Here is a 25,101-nt window from a genome sequence, read left to right as displayed (position 1 = left end):
TTTTTTTTTTTTTGGTTTGATTTACTCCTTAAGGAGAAGGCAAAGGCTCTTAGCCATACAGCCTATGACATATAGGTATTGATTTTGATTTTGTTCGTGCGTTCGGAAACATAATATCGTCTAAAAAGTCTAAATACGTGAAAAAGATTTTTCAAAAAACACTAAATCGAAATTATTTAATATAAAGAAACAATGGAAAAATCTATTATATGTACTGCTTATTATTTAAATAATCAATAATTCACTGACCAAACTAATATCAACTCCAGTCAAAAACATTTGTAACACACGCTGCCATTTTCCAAAACTCAAATGCCAATTGTCATTGTCAAATATCCTGGAAACTTGCTGGAAAACGATTAATCAATTAAATTTAGATAATTTTCAATTAATATAACTGTAGAAACAGTGTAAAATATGGGCGAAGTTGTACTAGAAACCGCGGCTTATGCTAAGATTATCTTGCATGCGGCGAAATATCCCCATTGTGCCGTGAACGGTATACTCTTAGCTGATGCGACTAAGATCAGGGATGGGGCTAGGAACCAAGATTTGGACATCGTGGACACAGTGCCATTGTTCCACCACAGTCACAACTTATCTCCGATGGCGGAGATTGCGTTGACACAGGTAACTTTTATGTAAATTTTGTTGGTTATTCTTATTGGAACTTGGAAATTGGATACGGAATGTTTTATTGTATTGTATACGTTGTGATGAATTAAGTAGTAGTACTTTTCGTGTATATTTTTAGCCACTCGTAATTGAAGACAATAATTTCTTATGTTTATGCGAATTTTAGACATTTGGACTAGAGTAAATTTAAAAATCTAACAAATCAATTAATCTTATTACAAAAGAAATAGTATGTAATTGTTAAAGATTAAAATATTTTTAGTAAATAAATTGAACTAAATTTACTGTGTATTTGCTATCATAATAAACATTTATTTTATTTAATATATCAATGAATTAATAAAAAATATGGGTAGTCACCTAGACCCAGCCCAGGAGAGGATCATGACCTCTCAATAAACCTTCCTTGGATCTGCCTTTGATATTAACTTTCTTTCCATTGAAATTGAACTATTTTTCAGATTTTATTGCAGTTTTAATTACTTACTCGGGGGTTGAAACATCGAGAGAAAACTAAAATAATTAAAATTGCAATAAAATCTGAGAAATAGTTGAATTTCAATGTCTAACATTCGTGAAAACATAAGAAATCATTAAACTTTCTTTCCAGATAGAGACAGTGGCGCAGTCAAGTAACAGGGTGATTGCAGGCTATTACGCTGCATGTGAGAACTTCAGGGACAACACGGTGGAGAAGTGTCCCGGACAGAAGATTGCTGATAAAATAGCAGAATACTTCCCGTCGGCCGTGTTTATTGTTGTAAGAATAATTTCGGATTTTATAGATAATAACACCCTTAAGACAATTTTATAGCATGGATCACTAGATCTAGCATATATGTTTGTGCAACATGTGTATATCCAGTACCAACAAGCTGGCATAATTATGTTGATTGCCGAAGGTTAATCATCTTTCGTTAGTTGAGATTATATTGGACCACACTCCACTTAGCATCAGGTGCAGTAGAGCCTCTTTACCGTGAACAAATAAAAAAAAATTATACATGTGTTTATAATATAGGTATACAATTAACTATGATTCATCAAAATTGACTCTCAATTTATTAATTTAAAACACTATTAAATAGTTTATGCATTTACTAAGTTTAGCTAGGTCAGTTTTAATTTAAATAATATTTGCCTTAATTTATCTCTTGAGTCCCTTAAAGTGCATATAAAATTGCATTTTTTTAGGTTGACAACAAGAAGATGGTGCAGCACCTTGATTCTCCAGCTATTAAGCTACACAAGTACAGTGACGGCAAATGGAAGCCAAAAGATACACAGGTTACATTCCGTAAGTATCATAAACAAGAATTAAAAAAAAATAGTTTTATTTTGATGTAATAAATAAAGGAAGTGTTAAAATTCCAAATTTAAACAGAAAAGTCAAATTAAACTTTGGCCTTATTTTTGGAGTAAATAAAAAGAAATTTATAATTTTTCAGAAACACAATATACATTGGAGACTGTCTCCCATCTTCTCCAGCGCGGTGTCCAGAAGGACTTGGTAGATTTCGACAACTACTTGGACGATTTGTCCCAAGATTGGACCAATCTCGGCATAGAGAAATTGATTGCTAGTATCAACGCATCCAACACTATTGACTGTGACGAGAAAGATTACCGATAATATTTATGGTTATGCTAGGAAAATATTTAGAGTAATTGTTTTTGGTCTATTGGCTATTTATATGGTATGGTTGCAATTGGTAATGCATGGTATAATTTATTTTACCATAGGACTAAGAAACATAGTATCCAAAGTTTACCATGGAGCGTTCATATTTAAATGAAGGTTACTGTGCATTTTATTTCCTTTTCATTGTAATTTATTAAAACATGCATGAGTTTGGAACATTTAACTGCTATTTTCTATAAGTCCCAATTTCTTTTTTAATCCATCATGAAAACGTCCGATCAGAACAAAGATTTCTTAAATTATAAATTACTTATTTTGATTGGTTTATTCACAAGATCGGATCAAAGATGAGAACTAGGCCTATTATTTTTTTAAATACCATGCATTTCCATTATTTAAAGTAAGAATAAATTATTATAAGAACAATATAATTCCCTGTTTATTTTTTGTTATTATGGACTATTTAGGACTATGTACCATTTTATACTGAGGAATTAATGCAAAATTTTATTTTAGTTAAAATATATGATTGAAAATGCATTAATAAAAATCTGACAGTATGTTATGGCAAAATGTGTGGACTAACTTAAATTGCGTCAGCAATTTTTGCAAATCTATCAACTTGCACATTCACTGTATTTTCTGTTTGTTATAATTTGTTATAAAAATAATGGTAATAGGTTGTCTTTGTGCAAATAAAGCCTTTCTACATTTAAAATTGAATACAGTCTAGTATATTTTATGTATAATTCAGAATCATTGGTAGAATAACTGCTCTGTCTCACAAAAATCAACAAGATATATCAGTCTTGATGCAATTTAGATTGGCAAGAAAACTTGTAGTAGTCGGCTGCCGCAAGCAAATTTGCTGTTTTGATTATGGAGAGCTGACTTCTGTAAATTTTGAATCTTACAAGACTTGCAGCAACTTTCATGTATATAGAAATATTTAAATATTGCCGCTACTGTAAACTCATCTAAAAGTTCTTGCGCAATTTCGGCTGCAAAATCTTGCTAGCCTGAACTTAGCATCCTTTAAAAAAAAATGTATTTATAGTGCAATTATTCCCCTGTTGAAAGGCTAAACATAAACAACATTTTGTTTATATAAAAATATTTATTGTTACATAGCACTCGCATTTATAACAATGTTACGTTATATTATGTTATTAAAGTACTCTTCAACCAATTTCTTGCATTTGTTTATGCCGCCCAAGTCGCCCGCCTTGCCTTGGAACTTGCCGTTTTTGAACGCACCTTTACCCTTTAGTAGATCAGTTATCCTGAAAAGAAATGCATATTCATATGAAAATAGGACTTAAATAAAGTCCATAAATGTAATATGAAATTTTAGGATATTTAAGTAATCTGGAACTACGTTTTTATTACTTTTATGAAAAAAAAAATCAATTCAAATTGATTACGGAAACTAATATCCTCACCCAAAAAATAAGTTACAAGTCCGAAGTCTGGTGTTCTAGGCTGCTGGACAACTGGCAAACAACAAAAACTAGATGCAATTCCTAAATTGTGACATCTACATTACACCAGGGTAAGGAAGAGATAGATAAAGAAACCCACTACCCGCACATTCCTGCTTATGGCAATAGAGCAATTTTATGTTTCCATAACTCAAAAACTTACTGTTGTCCCAAAGCATTACAGTGCTCCTCAGGCCCTTGGATTATAATCTGTCCCTCTTTAGGCTTGTCAGGATCTTCTGAAGCCAGGAACATGAAAAGTCCTTCTCCCTCTAAACCCTTGATTACAGCTCGGTTAAACTCAGGAGTTGCTTCCTTCTTAAACAGGAATATGTATTTTGGCTTCGGTTCTGTCCTCTTTATTTTATCCGCTTCATACTGCGCCAACTCAGATAGCACATTCTGTAAGTTCTTGTTGGAAACCTTTAAGTTTTTCTGTAACTTCTGGATGAGTTCTTCGTGTTTGGCCGGTTCGTTTCTAGAAAATAATTGGATCTTTAATGATGAACTATCCATAGGTTGAATCCATGGCGTTACCATTTATTTTTTATTTGATAGCATTGAATTTGTACATAAATATAAGTCTATCGACTTTGGATCCTGCAGAGAGGGTTGATCAAATGGTTTCTTTATGTCGCGCGAGAAATAGTATGCTGGTCCAACCGCGCATTGGAGGAGACAACTGACAAAAATAAGGCACAAACTTTGATGAATTACAGCCGAAATTATTTAACGATCAGGGCCGATCTCTGGATTACAGAAATGGACCAATAAGAACAAATTTTGATTGGAATGCATACCCTTTTACTTATCGATTGGTTTATTTTCAGCATCGAATATATATACTTTTTGGAAATCATACATACTTTAACAGTGCAGTGACAGCTTTCTCCCTGTCGAGCATCAGTTGGAAGGTCTTGGTGACTCTGTTGCCCACTAGGAACCTGAGATTAGTCTTTCCCTTTTTACCAGGTTCTGCTCCTAGTAACTTTATCATTTGTAGTTGACTGCAACATAATTACATAAAAACTAGAAAAACAGTTTTCGTACATGTTTATTGTACCCAAATTACATACATTTTTATTAATAGAAATCTGTGTAATCGCTTGCAGACAATATTCAATGATATAATCGCTAAAATGATACTAAATTATTTTCAATAATAACTTAATTGGTAATCTGTTTTATGGGTGCAAATTAAAACTTCGATAATAAGTAATTATAATTTAAATAAATAAAAAAAAGCTTTTCTTGGCACATAAATCAAGTCGTCATAGCCCTTTTTGCTGTAAGTAGTGTAGCACTAAACATTTTTTACAAATAGATTGTAGCATATTGTCACTCCACAAATACTAATAATATATTGTTCACATACTATATTTCCAGGAACACATACCTAAGGTTGGAAACATGAGTGCCGCAACAAACGTTCTTATCGATATCCCCTATACATATTATTCTTATAGTTTCCATACAGTCCTTCGGTAATCCCCTGGTGTGTGCCTGCAATGCGATGTCACTATATAGGTGATGCATAGCGGTGGTACATTATTAAAAGTTTATAACCAGGAAAGGTATTAAGATTTGCTGCAGGAATGTTGTAATGGTGGTGAATAAATAATTAAAATGGGTTCGAGTCTCAGTACCAATTTAAAATGAGGATAGGGTAGTAGAATCCATTACAGTGTATTTGCCTATTTATTTCTTGTTAAAGTATTTTCGAACAAAATACGATGAGAATATGGTACTAAAATCCACTAGAATTTGTGAATGACATTTTTTATTTTCTGTTAAGTATTTTTGTAAAACAATATGATTTGCTGAACAGTGGTTGAACAAATCGTTTTTGGTCATGTTCTTCTTTGTTATGGTCTAACCTAAGCCAGAAAATAATAATATTTTTAAAATGTTAAGAGAAAATTTTGAACTATAAATAAAACATAGTATTATATTTCCAGTATAGGCACTGATGACTGAGGTAGCTATTCACGTTTGAAGTGGAAGATTTGTCATCACTGTTACTATTGTGTGAAGTATCATCGGTAAATTGATATAGTTTGATAATAGTACTTATGACAACAATTCTGGTACGTTTCCTTATTTATTGCACTAGGGGACGGTGAAGTGAGGTGACTGCATAACTGTCCATTATGACACATTTAATTTACAATTTTAAACCTACTTATAATTACAGTACACCTGTATTGGAACTGTTACTATAACATTATCACATGTTTAGTTGCTAGTTAGAGTTATTAAAAATCATAAAAACAATACCTCTCCCAAATCTGGATCATCAATTTTACAAAATTTTACATTGACCGGCACAGCCTTTCTAATCAGCTCATTGCACATCTCCTCTGCTTTCTTAATGTCATCCTCTTTGACAGTAGTAGAGTCCAACTCTACATATGACTCATCAGCCCCGAGCCACCAACTTGTTGTGGGCAGGTTGAAATGTTGCTCCAAGATAGCCGATAGGAGATGCTGACCTGTAAATCAAAGAAGAAATTATCTTGATTGCCAGATCACTGAGCACTTAGCATTGTTTGTTATCCTGGTGGGAGTTGAAAAATTAGCAATAAACATTATAGCCTAAGCCCTAAACTAAAAGTTTAGTTTGGTTTTACAAATTTAACTTGTGTCCTCTCACATTCTTAAAGGACACAGCTAGTACAAACATTTTAGATAAAAACATTGTTTATAAATACAAATAGATGTAACTAATTATTTCCAACTACTTAAGAAATTACCTGAATGCTGCTGCATATGATCGAACCGCCTCTCCCAAACAATCTTCTGCGACACAACAGCACCAACTTCTAAAGGTTCTCTAGTAAAATGCAGAGCCTGGTCTCCTTTACGAAGTACTTGTAATACTTCTTTGTCATTTATCCAGCCAAGGTCATGGGGCTATTAGGTTCGAAAATATATATAAAGTTAAAAATATATAAAGTGCACACATAAGCTAATGCCTGACTGCCCAAAAATTAAATGTGAACATACTGAATCAGTTAATTTTATGTCTGTCTTGTCTTAGACCTGTTAAAAGAAGTTTCTTGAAAGGGAAAGTAATTTTTTTTATAGCCTTTTGAAGGTACCTTAATTTTATTGCCAGAGATCTCTCAAGCGGATTCTAAACTCCAGCACCCATCACTATAGTGTCAGACTTGGACATGCAATATATTGTTTTATTTTAATATACCTGTCCACCTCCTGCAGGGAATAGGATGGTGTTCTCCATAGTGACCTGGTATCCTTCAAACTTAGATGTCTTCCCATATTCTATTATAGGCTCTTTTGTTGGTTCGCATTTAACCACTTTTGATGAAAACTAAAAGTATGAAAATTCAAGTAGTTTTAGTTATTAGTATGGGGTTTGAAAATGATCTGCAATGCTGGTCTAGCAAATTAGTATCGCCATAAACGTTTGTATGAAAATAAAGTTTCCTAATCATTAATAAATGTTATATGTGGATAATAAATGACAGTAAAAATAAAGTATTTGAACACTCAATTAATGTACTATAAAGGAACAAAGTTCTGCTATTACAAAATAACTAAATACAATAAATTAAGAATGCATTACAAATTTTAATTTAGAATGTACTATGTTACTTATTATTTCAATTACATCTTATATTCAATTAGAACAATAAACATTCCACAGCAGTCAACTTTCTGTGTCGGATTATAAAACATAAATTATTTTTCTATTTATTTCCTCCAATTTATGAAGAGTAAGGTGTAAACTGTAATAAATTCAATAATTTTCATTCAATATTTGGTGACTAAAATATAAATATTGAAAGAATCTTTGATTGGCGGCATAAAATTTACCTCTGTTAAAAAGCTGTCCTCTTGGCACTTGAACACCATATTGATAACTTTAAAAATGTATATGGGGAAGTATTAATATATTATGTTCTATTTTAGTTCAACATCTCCATGAGTTCCTCAGAGAATAAAGGTATACAGAATTGTCTAATTGAATAATGACATTTGTGTCAGATGACAGATCCCAGATAAAAACATGTCACTTGTCGTGCAGTACGTCGCGTACTACGCAGTACATTATAAAAATTAAACTTTACATGCCTTTCAGTGAATATAATATGTAATAATAAAGCATTAGTTTGTCTAACAATTTGGTGCTTATAATTATGTATAATATTTAATTGGCGCATGTATAAGTCTAAGTAAAGTGTTTAGGACTGTTGCAATATATACCCACTGATATGCATCGTGGAATTTTGATGTACCTATTGAAACACATAAAATAATATTTTGCTTATGTACTTAATAGTAAATGTTTCAGGTAAGTATAACAAGATAATATTTTTTTTAGGCCATATAATAAAAAAACATTTTTTATATTTTTTTTTTTATTTCAGACTTAACAATGAAAACAATATAATACTCACAGTGTTTCAATAAATAGAAACAATATATATTCATAACCATACATACATCATACTATAATGCGCGAGTGTAATGCGAACGGATTCACTTCTTGCTGTACTTCTTCAGAGCCTCATCCATGACCGCTATGCTGAAGTCTACATCCTGCTTGTTGATGCACATCGGGGGCTTTATCCTGAACACCTGTTGGAAGAAAATGAAATTATTATTAAGTATATAATTTATTAAAATGAATCTCGACAATCCCTTTGCTATCTTAGATTAACTCTTCTCACTTTTAAATAATATCTAGGCTTTGGTCATATAAGTCGTAGATTCTTATGTGGACCGGTTCATAAAACAATAGGTACCAATGGTAATCGATTATGCTATCAATATGTTTGACTCAATATAGCCAATAGGCGAAAAAAGGGAGACTTAAAGCAAAAAACTTACGTTATTCCATCTGCCACCACGCGCGATGAGTACTCCCTGGTCCTTGATGTTCTCGTGGATGTCCACAACCTGGGGTAGGTTCAGTGGCTTTTTGGTGCCAGGCTCGACCAGTTCAACACCCAACATGAGACCCTGGCCTCTGACGTCACCGATGACAGGGTGCTGTTTCTGCAGCTGCATCAGCTGCTGGATGAAGTAATCGCCAACGACCTTGCTGTTTTGCTGCAGACCTTCCTCCTCGATGACCTGGACAATTATTAAGATGAAATAAGTTCTCAGACATTGGTTGGTTCACCGTTTCCGTGCGTATAGAATGATGTTGAGTATAAATAATTGAGCACACTGTCAGTTTATCTCCCATTATTATAATTATTTTGTAAGATATGTTGTAATAATTATTTTGCAATATATAAAAAAATTATTAATCCTATCTGATGAAGTTGCTTTTTACCTCGAGGACAGCCTTGCCGACGACAGAAGCCATGGGGTTGCCTCCGAAGGTGTTGAAGTAGGCAGCCTTGGAGTGCGCGGCCGCGATCTCCTTTGTGGTGACGACGGCGGCGAGCGGGAATCCGTTGCCGATACCCTTGGCCATGGTGACGATGTCGGGCTTGACGCCGTGGGTCTGGAAGCCCCAGTAATGGTCGCCTGTGCGGCCGAAACCTGTTTGGACCTAAAACGATAATTAACAGTTAAAGTATAGCGACTGGATACATTTTAATAATTTTTCGATTTCTGACGAAAAAAAGTTATTTTCGTGTTGCGGTATGTAAGATATAGTATCTTGTATATTTAGGTACTGTGTATCAAAATTTTACCTTTAATGTCAGAGTGATAAGCACAGGTTTTCTGATGTGCTTAGTAAAAAAAAATAATGATCCTTAATCAATTAATTATCTCCTTATAAACTTACCTCATCAGCTACGTAAAGACCACCGCACTTCTTGATGGCTTCCTGGGCTTGTCTAAGGTAACCCTTGGGGAACTGGATGACACCACCAGCACCCTGGATGGACTCCGCGAAGAAGGCACCAACACGGCCAGCGGGCACTGAGTTTCCTAAGAGCTGAGAGAGAAACCTTCTATGAAGTTCATCTGTATTATAATAAACTCTATTATACTTTGAAAATACGCCAATATTTAGAGTTATAGCTAGAAAAACAGAAAATCAATGCCGAGAGAATCAAACCTCTTTGTTACATTATCCCATAAAATCATTCATCAAAATATTGAAATATTTCTGCGTGAAACGGAACGTGGTTGAAAACGCGCGAAATATTTTCCTAAGAACCATTATGTATGATTTTTTGTTTTTATGACTATATCATATTAAGTATTGTACCTCGTTCAGTTGGTGAACGTATTTCTCAGCACTGGGGCAGTCTCCCGAGACGACGTTCTCTCCGGGCACCTGCGACAGAGAGTCTCTGCAGCCGCCGAAGATGCCGCGGAACGGGTCGGGGTGCACGGCCTGTTGAAACAAACAATATACGTATGTATAAAAACGGCGGTTTTTAAAAATTAACTAAAATATTTTTGTCATCACTCTTATTATAAATCGAGCCTTTTCAGAAAGAATATCGTAACCCACATTTCGCACATTCTACAAAAGCGGATTTTGCATTCTTAGTTTAAAATATTTAAAGAATATTTGCAATTTCTACGTATAAACATAACCATGCTCCAAAAAATACTAGAAATATGCCATATATATTTTAAAATTTATGCATAAATAAGGCATTTGAGCAAAAAGTACAATGTTCTTATAAATACTTGATATTAATTTATTAAAACCAATGATTTCATCATAATAGACTCTCCTACTTAATAAAAATATATCAATAGAAACTTACGTGGTGGTAACCAGTGGGTACAGGGATGGCCATCCTGTAAGACTGGGTGGCGGTCAGACCCATCAGGGAGCTGGTGTAGCCGTGGTAGCTGGTCTGCAGCGAGATCATGTCCAGATTGCCGGTGTAGGCCTTGGCGAGCAACACCGCAAGCTCGTTCGCTTCAGAACCGCTGTTGGTCAAGTACACCACCTAGAGAGAGGAGTTTAAATGTTTTATTATGTACGAGCGAAACCGTACCTAGTAAGTGCATTGCAACGTCAGCGCTTTACGCCACGCCAATGCTTATATTACAACTATATGATCAGTACATACAATAGCGCTCTGAGGTCCTGGGTTCGAATCCCGGGTCGGGCAAAGTGATATTTGGGTTTTTCTGCTCAGTATCAGCCCGGAGTCTGGAATTTGTGCCCGATATGGCGATAGGCTCGCCCCCTATCACATCATGGGACGGAACATAAGTACTTGGCGAAAAGTGGGTGCCCTAGTTGCGCCTCTGCATACCCCTTCGGGGATAAAATGCGTGATGTTATGTTATGTAATGTTATATGATCAGTGCGAAAGCAATCAGACTGCCTTAGGTTGTGCGTGCTCATATCCTATCATCAGTATCATATTATCAATAAGAAAATTATCAATAGGTATACGAATTTTGTTGTATCCTGGACTATCATTTCAAATCAACCATTAGAACGAAGGGTTGGGTTCCGTAGTAGCCCGTACAATGTTAAAAAACTAACTTCCACTATATTATGTTGTTGAAAAATATTGAGCTCTGTTTGGCTGTATAATGATATTTTGCAATTAATGCGAATGTAGACCACAAATATTGATCACAAAGATATTCGTGTACAGTAACAAAGAATATTGTGTACATTTCGGTGGCCGATACTTATGAATTGCATAATCATATAACTGCTATATACAGTGACATTTTTATAGACTTCAATAAATTAGTCAAAACAACACGGTTTTACTCACGTATAAAATCCTTCAATAAACACATTTTTGATATCTTATCTATTGTTCAGGTAGCATAGCTGCTTACCCTGAGTATGTGTTTACTTAATCACTAATGATCATATGCATAATTTCCCTTGGTAATTGAAAGCACAACTTACGTTCAAGTCCCCGGGGAACTTGGAGGCGAGCAGCTCAATGTACTCGTACAGTTTGGGGTGACGGTACAGGTTGGTGGTGTGCCACATGGTATCCACCTGCTCTTTTAGAGCGGCGTTCACTTTCCTGCAATAATAACGCTTGTTACCTGGTGTTAAGTGTCTATCTAAGAAATCATGAAAATTAAGTTATAGGCTTTGTGTCCACTACGAATTTATTGTTTACTATCTCTCTTGGTTAGTCCGTTTACCACTTAATAATACTAAAAAAAAACTATAAATTACCAAAGATATGTTCCCGAACTTTTAGTGACTAAAATGTTATACATAAGCAGCAAACTTTTATATTAAATACTGCATTAAAATTAATAACGATACCAATTAGCTTCGTAACACATATCTGAAGTTTATTTAAAGTTCCTCAAGTTAGTCCAAAAAGGTTTCCATTCTATACATATTATAAAACAAAATCCCCAAAAGCTGTCTGTCTGTATGTGATCGATATTCTCAAAATCTACGGAACGGGTTCTTGTACGGTTTTTTACTAAAAGATAGTGCATTTTTAGGAAGGTTTAGGTGCTACTTTTTATCCTAGAATTCCCGCGGGGTCGGGATTTACACGGGAAATACATTGTGACACACTGTTTTCCACGCGGACGAAGCCGCATACAGATAATAAATATTATAAATAAGGAGAGCTTATTGTGTTTGTCATACTCACGGGTGGCAATGTCCAACGGAGACGGTGACGATGCCGCCGAAGAGGTCGAGGTACCTCTTGCCTTCATTATCGAAGAGCCACTGCATGTGTCCCTGGTGCAGGAGTACGGGCCTCTTGTACACGTTGGTGATGGCTGGAGGCATGTGCTCCGCCTTTAACTTCTCGATTTTCTCGTATGACGGACCCTGGGAATAAGTACTCAGCGATGTAGCTTTGATATTTTAAAACTACATCAAAACATATTGAAATTCAGTTACATTATATCCCGTAGTTATATAAGTGTTTAGAAATAATAATTCTTATAAATTATTTTGACGTATCATAAGTGCAACTTTGTTCGCCTGCATGATAAATAAAGTATTTTATTTATTATAATACTATTATTTATAAGCATACATGTTTTGTTCATATTTATATGTCAATTAAATTATACATTTAAATGTACTCTATCTGTGAAAAAGGCCGACTGTAGACATTATGTAAAATATCACAAGGTAAACTAAAACAAAAGAAAATTATAAAGTCAATAATTAAACAGGTAGAACTGAGCAGATAACCGTGGGGACGTGACCCCCTAGGTGTCCTAGAGTTTCAAAATTATCGTAATAAGATATTATAAGCAAATGTTTCTATTGACGCCTTTGTAAAATTAATAACAGTCTGATAATATAGTTTGTATAAAAAAACATTCATAAAAAATATATGCCAATGATACAGCAGATATTGGCAAGAGCGAAACAAAACAAAACATTAAGATAACTTTGCTATCGTTACGTAATATTATAAACAATCGGCTGTGAATTTTCATTATCAATTAGTTAAATAATTTAATAGTGAAATAATTAAAGTACATAATAATTGAGATAGGAAAAATTATTTTTAAAGTTCTATATTCTCTTTGGAACAGGATAAGACAGTTACAGTAAATATACCGAATAATTTTATAGAAATCTTTTAAGGGGAAATAAATAAAAATCCATTAAAAATCTAGTTAGAAAATACAGATGTCTTCATTACTCTACTATCTGTATAATTACATTAAGGCACCTAGAAGGCCAAAGCAGGACGAATTCGGGTCCATTGTTAGTTTTTGATTAACAATTAAGTACATTTTATGACTTAATTGTTCCTAATTTCATATATTCTTTTAAAGCGATATGTGCTTCGATAACACTATCAAAACTTTTATTAATTTTTAAAATCACCTTTAATCACTTTCTTAAAAAATATGAATACCAATCAAAACCACTCACAACATATTTTTTAGGCACAAAATCCGTTGCTGGCATTTTAGCCCCGCTGCTGTAGCCGCGGATAGCATTGTAGCACAGTTTTGATCCTGAAAAAATATTTTAATGGCACTAAACCACATTCATTTTTTTAACATTACCTAAATCATTTCTCGTTTAATTAATTTAATCTGCCAATAATTACAAATATAAAACCAACCATAAACCAATATAAAGTACAAAGTATTTATTTTTTAATTACTACTCTTTTTTTAAATAAATATTTCAAAAGTGGAATACCTCTGCTCGCCATGATTGTTGTTCCAATGAGCTACTTCGAATGGTGCAGACCTATATATTATGTTCATTACAATTTGAATGCCGGCTCGGCGACCGTTGACTTATTGTAGAATTAATTTACAGTTTAAACACTGTAAGGGTTTGTTACACTGGTGACTTTTTATCATCTGTTGTTATTTTAGATATAAACTTGACGTTCGTGTAGTGTTTGACTGTGTCCATTTTCTTCTTGAAGGCCTAATATTGAAGATAGAACTATATTTGCTAATAGGTCTATGTGGTGTGAAAATTAACTTATTAAATTAAGTTTTTCAACCGATACAGTCACTATCTTAATGGTGCTTACGTACTAGAACTATTCTATTTATAGTTCGCATTTTTTAAAATTAATTATCGATAATTCGACCATTTTTTAAAGAATAACTAAGAGTTACGAAAATCATATTTTCCTTGCCAAGGTTTGTGTAATTAATAATCCTAAACATTATTATATATGTAAAGGTCCGTAATTCTTTTTTAATAAGGTTATCTAGAACGAAACTTATTCTACCCATATATGTAATGTGAACGCGGCACGTTGTCGAAATGTTATCAAACCAAACTCAAATCATATAACATATACAAATAAACTTAATAATTTGAGATTTGAGCGAGAATATCAGTGTGCCAAAGACTTAGTGACGCTATCAATTGTAGACTCGATAGATATGACGCTACAGGTCCGAACTCAGGGTGCAGTTGTAGGGGTTATATTGTAGTTAGAGACAGGGTGAATTTTGCTTCCAAATGTTTAATTTTCTTCAAGTTCAAACACTATCAAATATGAAAATATTTAGAGTACATAAAACACAAGGTATAAAGATATCATTGCGTTTTTTTCATAATTTCTTACTGACCGTATAAAGGTCAATGATTTTTGGATTGTAAAGGTTTTCAGAGTCGGCTTTTTTTCAGTTTTTACTTTTTACTTTTGGTTAGTTATAAAATGCGCCTAATTATAGCTAATACAAAAATATATATTTTTTATCCTATTTTATATTGAGGAATTCTTTGCTACAGCTTCTTTGTTAAGGCTAAACAATATTTTAAGTACCTATACTGATATATACAACACAACAAGAATCATCAAAATCCTACTTGATTGTGAGGAGTTCAAGATCCTATACCAATAAAATTTAAATGGGACCATTCCGAAGCTTTAGTAGGTGGAATATATAAAAAATTATTACATATTTTGAATGTTACAAAACTTAGCCAATTTCGTTATAATAATGTTTATAAACAATATAAAAAGGTGATTGCATCGTAATAATCTTTCTTGTGTCATTTTTATCAATATTTTCAACAACTAAAAAGGTCAAAAGAGGGTCAATACTTATTGATATGACTTAATCTCTACCTTTTTCCAATATCAGTCAAGTTCCAATTAAGGTTACTGTAAGATACTTAAATTGACCCCAACTATATAACCACCCCACTAATATGTATTTATAATATTTGTTTATAAATAGCTGTAATCTTTCGTTAACGTAGTTTGAAAAAAAAAAATTATGGTTAAGTTCGTTTATAACTGGCATGCCCCTAAGGAGTTAATAGGATATAAGTTAGCTCAACTCGAAGTTACTGCCACTACCACTGCTTTATAGGATTACTATTTGATGTAATAAGAAACACTCTTTAAAGGGCAGTTATGCTGTTTACCAACAAGCAATAAGGCAATGGAGTTCGCTGGTGGTACACAAGGTGTTAAAACCCGCCATAGTGGCTGACGTAAGTGCGCGCGTTCCGGAAATTGTGTCAACTGCCGAGGAGTAATCATCTCTCACCAGCGATATTCTATTGGACCCCACTCCATTACCATCAGATACATTGGAGTCACTTTGCCGTGCACGGATGAAAAAAGTTATATGCTCACCGCCATTTATACAGAAAATATAGGGTCGACCCCCCAACACTTTACTTAAATTCTACAAGGGCGGTACCGTATATATCAAAAACATTAAGCCTCTGAAATACATGCGACTATTATTATCTGTTGAGAACAGAGGTCTTTTAGAATTATCATTGACAGCGGGTGAGATGAAAAAAAAATTACTGGTTTCCTCTCGTTTTTGAAATAAACGATTGGCTTATCTTATAACACGGACTTGGGCAGAAATGTTATGACTACGTAGATTACATTTTATGACATGGAGAAGGAAAGGGTGGAAAGGAAGGGGGGGGGGGGTTACAAAAATTATGGATTTACAACTTTCAAGAATTAGCGTGCCGCCAACAAATAAGACAAAAAAGGCTTGCGTAACTACTCTGTCGGGACATGTGAGGTGTTTGTGCCATATCTCGTGAAAATCGTCATAGAGAAAATAGGTCCAGAGGCGGCTCTGACTAGTTGCCCTCTACAAAACAAGATTCCACGGGTCGTAGACCGTTCGATAACAACAAAATTATATTAATATCTCAATCGAAGTACATTGTACATCTACGCCAAAATTATAGATGTAAAGTTTATTGAAGTTTATCGTTGAGTTAATTAACCGATTTTGAAAATTCTGTGACTAATACGGATACAATAGCATGCAGAAATGTGTTTTTAGAATTTCTGGAGGTACTAGCTAGCCTAAAATGGCATATATAAAACTAATCTCAGACAAAGTACGTGTTTTATTCATAGAAAGAATAGCACAAATGTATGTTTGAGCGATTTGCTATCGTACCCAAGACCCCAGTACCAAGAACGCTATCACAAAATCAATATCAATTGTATCATGTATGGTCATCACAACACATAAAAAATCCTAAATCAAGAAAAATCTATCTTTAAAATTGCTGATAAAAGTGTTGAGTTAAAACAGATGATGTTGATTTAGCGATAAGAAGCTTTCGCTAAACAAACATGGTGAACGTGATGTTGCTATTTATTCGTAATGTTTACTTAGGTGTTTTCTGCAGATAAATTTATAATCAAGGTGTGTAGACTTTCCTCGTTTATTATTAGGAATTCGAAAAAAACAAAACATTATCAAATATTATGGTAATTGTCTATCAACAATGTTGTAGGTTAAAAAATAACTATTCGCCCCATTTGTTCATAACCCTTTATCTCGAATTGAGTCGTTCCATTATACGCAAGATATTCAAGGTAGGCACAACATCTAAATAACTTATTTTCTTATTGTTGTAGATGTATTTAGGGAGGGAAAAATTCTGGAGATGACCAAGATAGTATTGTTTTTAGCTGATCGATATTTTAACTTGGACTTCACTCATACTATCAGTAACGTTGTGCTGTTATTTTATGTATTATTTTATTAGGATTAAGTAAAATCAAATTGATTTATTAATGTATATGTTGACTGCCTCGATTACCTAGTTGTATTACGGTACGACTGCAGCGCTGAAGTCTCGGGTTCGATTCCCGGATCTTTTCTACTCAGTATCAGCTCGGAGTTTGTATGTGTTCGATATGGCGACAGGCTCGCCCTCTGCCATATCATAGAATACGGACAGCGGAAAGTGGATGCACAAGTTGCGCCTCTGCCTGCCCTTTCGGGGATAAAAGTGGGTGTATAATTATTGAAATATTATTGTTAAAGGCTTATGATGACTGCCGATTATAGCAGTGTTTTAATTTGAAATTCTGACTACAACTTTTATGTATCAGCCAGTCGAGGTGCTCGTTACTCGAGTTACTTGTTCATCTATGCAACATCCTTTGATCTTATAATTAAAATTAAAGAACCAAATAAAAATGTAACATTGTTTTATTAAATATCGCTCACATACGCGCACGTTGTTACAAATCTCCGCACAGTTCCATAATTTACGCACTTCACAACTTACGTACTACGCACAACAGTCTGTCAATACGACTAAAATCAAAACAGGCCTAGCACTACACATTTACCATGTCTTTTATGTCTAAAATGATATTGGATTTAAAGGAAAAAAATCCTTATTGATACTATTTTAATAAAATGTCAAATATATGCGTTCTCCGTTTACTCTCCTAAGCAGTGGCGGGCAAGTGACCGAGCGAGCCCGCTAGACCGTTCCAGTAGGCGCTGTAGTGACCCCAATCGCGCGCATTCGCTCTCTCACGACAGTTTAGTCGTCGCCGGCGGATCTCTTCGCCTTCCTTGCGCGTGGCGACTGTTTCGGCACTTTGGGAGATTTTTCTGAAACAAAGAGAAGAATTTAACCTCAGTACCGGCAAATAAAGACAACTGATTCCGAATAATAGGTGAAATATTTGTTTTAAACGTTGAAAATACAGCTCTCCCAGCTTGATTGCATATGTCGGTTGGCTTGGTCGTACTGAAAACTTGAAATGAAGCGCCAAAAAATCAAGTGCAGTCTATTATAATAAAATGAGGATTTCATAATGTCTTTTATGTCTACACACACAGCGGCATATCAACCAAAACAGTTTTTTCAAAACCCTGGCCCTCACTGACGGCAGGAGCCTAGTAATATCCCTTATACCTAGTCTTGCCATAAATATTGTAATAAAGAAAAAAGAAAATTGTTAACTGCAAATAACATTTATTACTTTTACAGTGTGTCAGTTTAATACATAAATATAAAACAATTAAAAATATAAAAAGCTTATTCGAAGTGGTCTCCATTGGCTGCAATACAGTCCTTTAAACGATGAGGCCAGTTATCAATAGAAGCACGCACTCTTTCCATGGGAAAATTCTTCACTGCCAATCGTATAGATTGTTTTAGGGACTCAAATTATCATGGCGTTTAGAGCAAGCTGTACTCTCTAAAACTGACCACAAATCATAATCCAGCGGATTAAGATCGGGACTAGACGACGGCCAGTCTTCAGCTCTGATGAAGTCCGAAACGTTCGATTCCAACCAAGACTGCGTGGACCGAGCTTTATGACCCGGCGCCGAGTCTTGCTGGAAGGACCATACTTGGTTATTGAACATGGTGATGTTAAGGGGCTTAACTACCTTCTCAAGAATGGTATCTTGATACACTTGTGCCGATGTTTTGATACCTTTTCACAAAAATATGGCTCAGTCACTCCTTCATAGCTAACACCCCACCAAACCATCACTGAAGTCGGATAATGTCCACGTTGCACTCTGTCGACTAATTGGGAAGCTTCCTTAGAGCTTTGAGCATAAATACGGTCATTTTGTTTGTTAAAATGTTGCTCAATTGTAAAAATTTTCTCATCCGTAAACAAAATTTTTCTGTGACCTCCCTTTGCGTACCGCTTCAGTAGTTGTTTCGATTTTACCACCCTATTCTTCTTTAAATTATCAGTTAAGAAATGGCCAGTGCGTCTCTTATAGGCTGCAAGTCCTAAGTCATCTTTTAAAATACGCGACATGGTTCTAGGTGCTATCTTCATTTCCCGAGATAAAATCTTTTGCTTTCGGACAGGATTTCTTCGAATTCTTTCCCTTACTGCTTTGACCACCTTTTTCGTACGAACACTACGTGGACGGCCAGATCTTTTCTGTCACAAACAGAGGAGGTCTCATTGTACCTATTAATAGCCCGGTACACAAACATTTTACTAATACCAAGTGTATGGAGAGTTTTAAAAATTGCATTTGGCTCCATACCTACTTTGTGTAATGCTATCACAGCGATTCGGTTCTCTTTATCACCCCACACCATTTTAATATCGCAAAATATTTTACAATGTATTGGCGCCAAAATGAGAAAACACAATGAACAATCGTATAAAAATGACAGATTCGAAATTCAAATGTAATATTTTTTTATAATTAAGTGTAACAGTATTTATGGCCAGACTAAGTATATTAAAGTCAGCATTAAATTTTACGTGAGAGTTGGCAACTCTTTACCGAACTTGCTATTTCTACAATAATTTAGTTTTAACTTAACCATCTTGCCTTAAAAAACAACATAACATTTTATGACAATTTCCTAAATCCCTACAGTTCTATCAAACAAACAAAATCACGTTCTAGTTTGTGGCCTTGCGTTGCTACTGTGTCGTATCTCAAGTAGGCATAATCCTTATAATTCGTATAATTTTATCATAGCTTTGCTTCTGTTTGTTTTTGTATTTAATTAGAAATGTAACGTGCGTTGTGATACGGAAGAATGACTCGAATATTTAAAAGTTTATATTTATTCATTTGTTTTTTTTTTTTAATTGGAATTTTAAAGGCATATAATCTAGAACAAGCAAAGGTAAAATTTAACGTAAAAATATAATCTTTTCAAATAATAATTTCGGCATAAACAATTGTATGGTACATCATTAAAGGGCACTAGCCTAGTTGGAAATGTAACGGACTGCCGAAACGAATGTCCGCAGGTTGAAAATCCAAGGCACACACCTCTAACATGTTGTTATATGTATGTTATATGTTATCAATTATCGCTTCCATGAACGGTGAAGGAAGATATCGTGAGAAAACTTGCATGTATAAGAATTCTTCATTTTAAAGGTATCATATGACCGTCAACCCGCACTAGACTAGAGTGGTAGAATAAGACCTAAACCATCTCAATAACAGCAGACGCTCGTGCCCAACTGTGGGACGTTATCGTAATGAAAAGCGGATTTATAATTATTGTATCTCAGTATATTTGGCCCATGAGGTTGACTATAGCCATTAACCAGGGGAGATGGTGTCTACAACTTAAAATAAAATCTTCCATGTCATTGAATTGCAGATTTATTTATCGGCCTTAACATCCTGGAGGGGACATGCATCACCCGCCTACCCCTTTCATATAAATATTTAAAAAAAAACATGATTGAATTTACACAACTGAATGGCGAGAACACAGTCCAAATATCGACTTGAAGATAATCATGATTCCTCACGTTTGCTAATAACAGTAACGCCACACTACGCTCATCACTTTAAGACATTAGATATGATTTATTGTGTCCAGTTATTACACTGGCTACAATGTTGTTCAAATAGAAACACTGTAGTGTCTCTAAAAAAAACTTCTTAAATAATTAATAAAACAAAATGTCCTTTAGCAACAAAATTAATTTCAATATGTATTATCAAGCCGAACTAGTCCATACCAGAGACCTATAATAACTAAAGCAGATCCTGAATGATTGCGAATCGGGTCCGACTACAGAACATTGATGGTTGTGTAGTTTACATTAGAATGGAAACCATATCTTACTACAGGTTAGATAGTGGGTGACAGATTCACTGTTAGAATTTTCGAATCCTGCCAAAAGATTTATTATTATCGTTCACCTAATGATAAGACCTTAGCTACGGCGACTTAAAAAAAAGAAATATGTTGGTGTATTTAGATAGCCCACCTGAATACAGAAAAACGGCCAGCAGTGAAGAAATACAAACATTCAGGCCTAATTTTCATAGTCATTAGTATAAAGAAGTTACGCCTGTCCAAAATTAATTACTTAAATACAAGGCAAGTGACTACCTCTAACTCGTTGCTATGAAATTTTCAGAAGGCGTTTAGAAATTTTTATATCAATTTTTTTCAAATGTCTGCTACATTTGAATAAAGGAATAAAATATATACTCACTGAGTTGGTTGAGCACCTCCTGCGGCAGCCAGTCGTAGTCCACGTCGGCGGCGGTGCCGCGCTCCAGCGTGCGCGCCTGCGGGCGCGGGGCGCGGCGCCTGGCGAGCGACGACAGCGCCTGCTGGCCGCCCACCAGCGCCAGCACCGCGCCCGCGCCCAGGAACACGTACAGGAAGAATGTCTCGCCGTCCAGCCCCGCAGACACCTCCACGATGTTCACTGTCTGGTTGTACACTGCCTCCTACGCAAACAATGTGCAGGCATTTAAATGTTGAACGACAAAAGTTATCACTAAAGTACAAGATGTATGCATTTAAGATGCATGCCACAAACATTAGTTTATAGTTTTCGATAATGATATAAATCAAATTTTGTTAATTTTCTTTACAGACACAATGGTTGTATGTACACAGTTGGTATGTACATTTTATTTTTTTTTAATTTCTAATAATATAAGGGACGATTTTTCAATCATAAGATAAAAGTTATTTGTTAGTCATTAGTACAATCTGAACGAATAAAAATTACACTGTAATAAAATTGTTAATCTGTTCCATCTTTTATTAGCCGTCATTTACGATAAACGATCTCAATAGCTTTTTTCGATCCATCGCGAAAATAGACCAATCTGAAAACTATAGTGTGATTTTTTTTTAACATTGGATTACACACTATTTAGTGTTTTGGTATTCAAGTTTGAAATATTATAAGATCTTTCCTATTGGTTGTGAATCTGTGATGTCATAGACTATGCTAAAATGAAAGAACTGACTACAGAAAATGTTTTCTTAGTATTGAATGGTGGCAAAAATAATTTAAATTGTTAATTAATGATTACTCTAATGTTAAGGCGAATGTTACAGAGAAAATATTAATATAATACAAGTTTTATTTCAATGACATTTATTTTCAAGATACTTTAAATTCGTTTTTGTAATCTACATTTATGATGCTTGATTGTATTACAACTATGTCATTTTATATGACCATCTGGACTATTTATCAAGCTCTTAAAGCAGCCCTTAGCATCTTTTAAGTTTTATGGAACGGTATTAAGTGGCATAAAGCCATAATTTACATATTTCACATCAACATACCTGGTAGAAGTTTCCGCTGGCATCTTTATAGTTGAGCTGGATGTTGAGACCGAATGGTCTGCCCGCGAATGCCTCGTTCGGGATGAAGGAGTATGCGAAGGTGGCTTCCTGTTTCGGCTTAACTTCTCTGTTGTATGGCAAAGCTGTGAAGTTCTGGATGTAGTATGTATAGTCCATTGGGTAGCGGAATGACGCCTCCATGGATTCGACGATGTAGTCCTCTGCACCCTTATTGATGAAGCCTACTAGGAATTCGACGGGGAATCCTGCTTGCAGATCTGTAAGGTGGAATTAGGTACTTTAAAGTAACCATTCCTAAGTTTGTGTATAGGGATTTTTTTTTATGTTTACGCGAATGTTAGGCTTTGAAATCTATCTTACACTGTGAAGTCATTCTGTGTAAAAGGAACCATCATAGTAAAAAAAGAAAATTTTCATCATAAAATGATAGATATTGTAACTTTGACTTTTCAGATGACTTCAGTCCGCCGTGACCATGCAGGCTGTCTTCAAAACCGAAACGTCGGGAGAAAATTATGATATATAAAAAAAACGCTTATAATCCGAAAAAAATATTTTAATAAAGCGATGTTTTAAATATGTATAAAATTTAAAGAATTTTGTCCTATAATATTATTAGTATAATAAAATATTATTATAAATGCTTAATATACCCTGTCTCATCACTGATTATTACTTAGTTAACTCATCTCAATTTATTTATAATATTTTTTGAGTACTTTAAATTACTTGATGAAACAGCATTCTTTGCAGGAGTGATATAAAGAGTTAGATTAGATTTGAAGAGGATGAGAGTTTCAAAAGTATTAATCATAAAAATTTCAAAATTATGACTCTTAAAACCTAAAAAAGTTCTAGAACGATTATTTAAGTAAATTATAACTAAAAACTCACCGAAAGCATTGTCTCCATAGTTGGTAACAGGCTTTGTGAATAGTATAGTTGTGTCTACATCCTGCGAGGACTTCACCACTGAATCATCATCTTCTCCGAGAGCATCATCACCCACCACCTGGTTGTCCTCCCCCTCAATGTCCACCACATCGTCTAACTCGTCTTCCTCTGCCCTGGCTAGGATTGTGTTACCTGGAATTTGAAAATGGAAGTTAGTACTTGGTCAAGTTCATGTATTTAGGTCAATTTAAAGACAAAGACTAAGGAGAATGTATTTATCAATGTTTGACTTTAAACAATAGGGACGGGTGCTATTATGTTAGAACAATACTCATTGAGGAACATTGTAATTATGAAAATATGAAATAAGAAACACTAATGTCTGGTAATAACTAGGTGTGAATATATCAATGATTTAATGGCTAATTGACTTAAGCAATAACATTTTTGAAAAAATTAACTTGGTTAAAAAAAACATAGAAAACCTTATTTAAATTTGTATGAAACTTGGTTTCGCAAAAATGTTGCTGAAGTAAATAAGCCTTTCAAGTGTCTATATAATTGCACATTACAACTTTATAGAGCTGATTTTATCATGAAATAGATCAACAAGAATCTATGTAGAACAATATATGCTAACATATAACAACTTGCATACAGTACAGTATGTGGCAATCAGTGTTGGCACAACACATATGGACTTTCAACTGCATAAGAAGTGAAAGTCATGAAATTTTTTTTACAACTGAAACTAAGGGTACCATAACTGTGTAGACTGAATCATAAAGAATACACTACAGAAATGATGTGTGATTATTTTAGTTAATAAGTGTTTGTAAGTGGGAAAAATTATGGAAACTTAGTTATTTGGACTATTAGAGAAAATGTTTCTTATTGCTATACTATCTTACAAGGAGGGTACTGTTATTGATAATTATTAATCAACGCTTTTTTAACCCATATGGCGTCACAAAAAACAAAGTATGTATTCCCAAATTACTTTTAGCGATATTTATGAGCATTATATAAAGATATAATATCGAAAAATAAGTTATGTCCGCTAAAAAAGAGATCCACACCTTAAAAGGTTACACTCATTTTGGATCGCAATACCTGTCGTATTGAATAAGGTAAAACTCTAACAAACTATCCAATATCTAAAGAAAGTTTTTAATTAGTGCGTACATAGACTTTCACTCACAAATCACAATTTAAAGGATGCCACGTACCGACAACAAATATTGTAAATTTAATTCAATGTTTGATATAAACTTACCGTTTTGTAGACATAGTAACGCTGCAGGTAGAACTAAGAACGCTAAATATATAAATTTCATTTTGATTATTTAACTATTATTGGAGTTTTAATTTGAAATAGAATCTAGTGGCTACAGTTGTGGGTTGTAGGCCATTCACTTTGAATACAGATTCCGACAGCGCAAGAAACTCGAGGCAAAATGCCAATTTTCACTCCAACTCGATTGACGTGGAATATTTTGTCACTAGGGACGTGATCAAAAAAACGGCTACAGTGGTAATTTATAAAACCGATTGGAATCCAACTTGATTATTGCAAATTGTTCTTAAAAAAATATTTTACACATGGAAAGGTGTAATTTATAATAAAATAAATATTTTATAAATATTCCATAAATATAGCAATGTATATCCTGGATTTGCTATTTATCTGTTTTCAAAACTAAAATACTAGAAGTGCTATTATAATCGAG

The 25,101-nt window shown here is 34.3% G+C and overlaps 3 protein-coding genes across 3 annotated transcripts; 1 reads left to right on the top strand and 2 right to left on the bottom strand.

The window, feature by feature from the left end:
- Positions 1-311: 311 nt before the first annotated feature.
- On the top strand, positions 312-3,467 carry LOC115453911 (ER membrane protein complex subunit 8/9 homolog). The gene is made up of 4 exons (XM_030182637.2): positions 312-630; positions 1,247-1,396; positions 1,831-1,933; positions 2,085-3,467. Exons 1-4 carry the CDS (start codon positions 418-420, stop codon positions 2,267-2,269), a joined length of 651 nt encoding a protein of 216 aa, XP_030038497.1. The 5' UTR covers positions 312-417; the 3' UTR covers positions 2,270-3,467.
- LOC115453913 (alanine--glyoxylate aminotransferase 2, mitochondrial) lies at positions 3,376-13,911 on the bottom strand. Its single transcript, XM_037438945.1, has 17 exons — positions 13,835-13,911; positions 13,559-13,644; positions 12,306-12,490; positions 11,588-11,711; positions 10,470-10,658; positions 9,959-10,087; positions 9,530-9,682; positions 9,068-9,289; positions 8,617-8,862; positions 8,323-8,364; positions 6,965-7,093; positions 6,513-6,672; positions 6,037-6,251; positions 5,156-5,262; positions 4,626-4,766; positions 3,923-4,237; positions 3,376-3,561 (listed from the first exon to the last, which is right to left on the bottom strand). Exons 1-17 carry the CDS (start codon positions 13,845-13,847, stop codon positions 3,435-3,437), a joined length of 2,583 nt encoding a protein of 860 aa, XP_037294842.1. The 5' UTR covers positions 13,848-13,911; the 3' UTR covers positions 3,376-3,434.
- Positions 13,912-17,577: 3,666 nt separating this feature from the next.
- On the bottom strand, positions 17,578-24,872 carry LOC115453837 (translocon-associated protein subunit alpha). The gene is made up of 5 exons (XM_037438940.1): positions 24,648-24,872; positions 23,372-23,563; positions 22,457-22,734; positions 21,360-21,600; positions 17,578-18,009 (listed from the first exon to the last, which is right to left on the bottom strand). The coding sequence occupies exons 1-5, from the start codon at positions 24,706-24,708 to the stop codon at positions 17,939-17,941; spliced, it is 843 nt and encodes a 280-aa protein (XP_037294837.1). The 5' UTR covers positions 24,709-24,872; the 3' UTR covers positions 17,578-17,938.
- Positions 24,873-25,101: the final 229 nt, after the last annotated feature.

Source organism: Manduca sexta, chromosome 15 (genome assembly GCF_014839805.1).
Source record: "Manduca sexta isolate Smith_Timp_Sample1 chromosome 15, JHU_Msex_v1.0, whole genome shotgun sequence".
In the NCBI taxonomy this organism is placed as follows: domain Eukaryota; kingdom Metazoa; phylum Arthropoda; class Insecta; order Lepidoptera; family Sphingidae; genus Manduca; species Manduca sexta.
Note: the sequence above shows the minus strand (reverse complement) of the source record. Positions and strands in the feature narration are given on the sequence as shown.

Bases quoted from the DNA above. Each gene is read 5' to 3' on its own strand.
- LOC115453911 (XM_030182637.2), top strand. From the start codon at position 418: ATGGGCGAAGTTGTACTAGAAACCGCGGCTTATGCTAAGATTATCTTG. The intron at 1,397-1,830 runs GTAAGAATAATT...GCATTTTTTTAG, and splicing joins CGTCGGCCGTGTTTATTGTT to GTTGACAACAAGAAGATGGT. The intron at 1,934-2,084 runs GTAAGTATCATA...ATAATTTTTCAG, and splicing joins AGATACACAGGTTACATTCC to AAACACAATATACATTGGAG.
- LOC115453913 (XM_037438945.1), bottom strand. The intron at 10,659-11,587 runs GTAAGTTGTGCT...TCCTCTCTCTAG, and splicing joins AGTTCCCCGGGGACTTGAAC to GTGGTGTACTTGACCAACAG. The intron at 8,863-9,067 runs GTAAAAAGCAAC...ATAATTGTCCAG, and splicing joins TCGGCAAGGCTGTCCTCGAG to GTCATCGAGGAGGAAGGTCT.
- LOC115453837 (XM_037438940.1), bottom strand. From the start codon at position 24,708: ATGAAATTTATATATTTAGCGTTCTTAGTTCTACCTGCAGCGTTACTA. The intron at 23,564-24,647 runs GTAAGTTTATAT...TTCAAATTCCAG, and splicing joins GTTACTATGTCTACAAAACG to GTAACACAATCCTAGCCAGG. The intron at 21,601-22,456 runs GTATGTTGATGT...TTGTTTGCGTAG, and splicing joins CCAGCGGAAACTTCTACCAG to GAGGCAGTGTACAACCAGAC.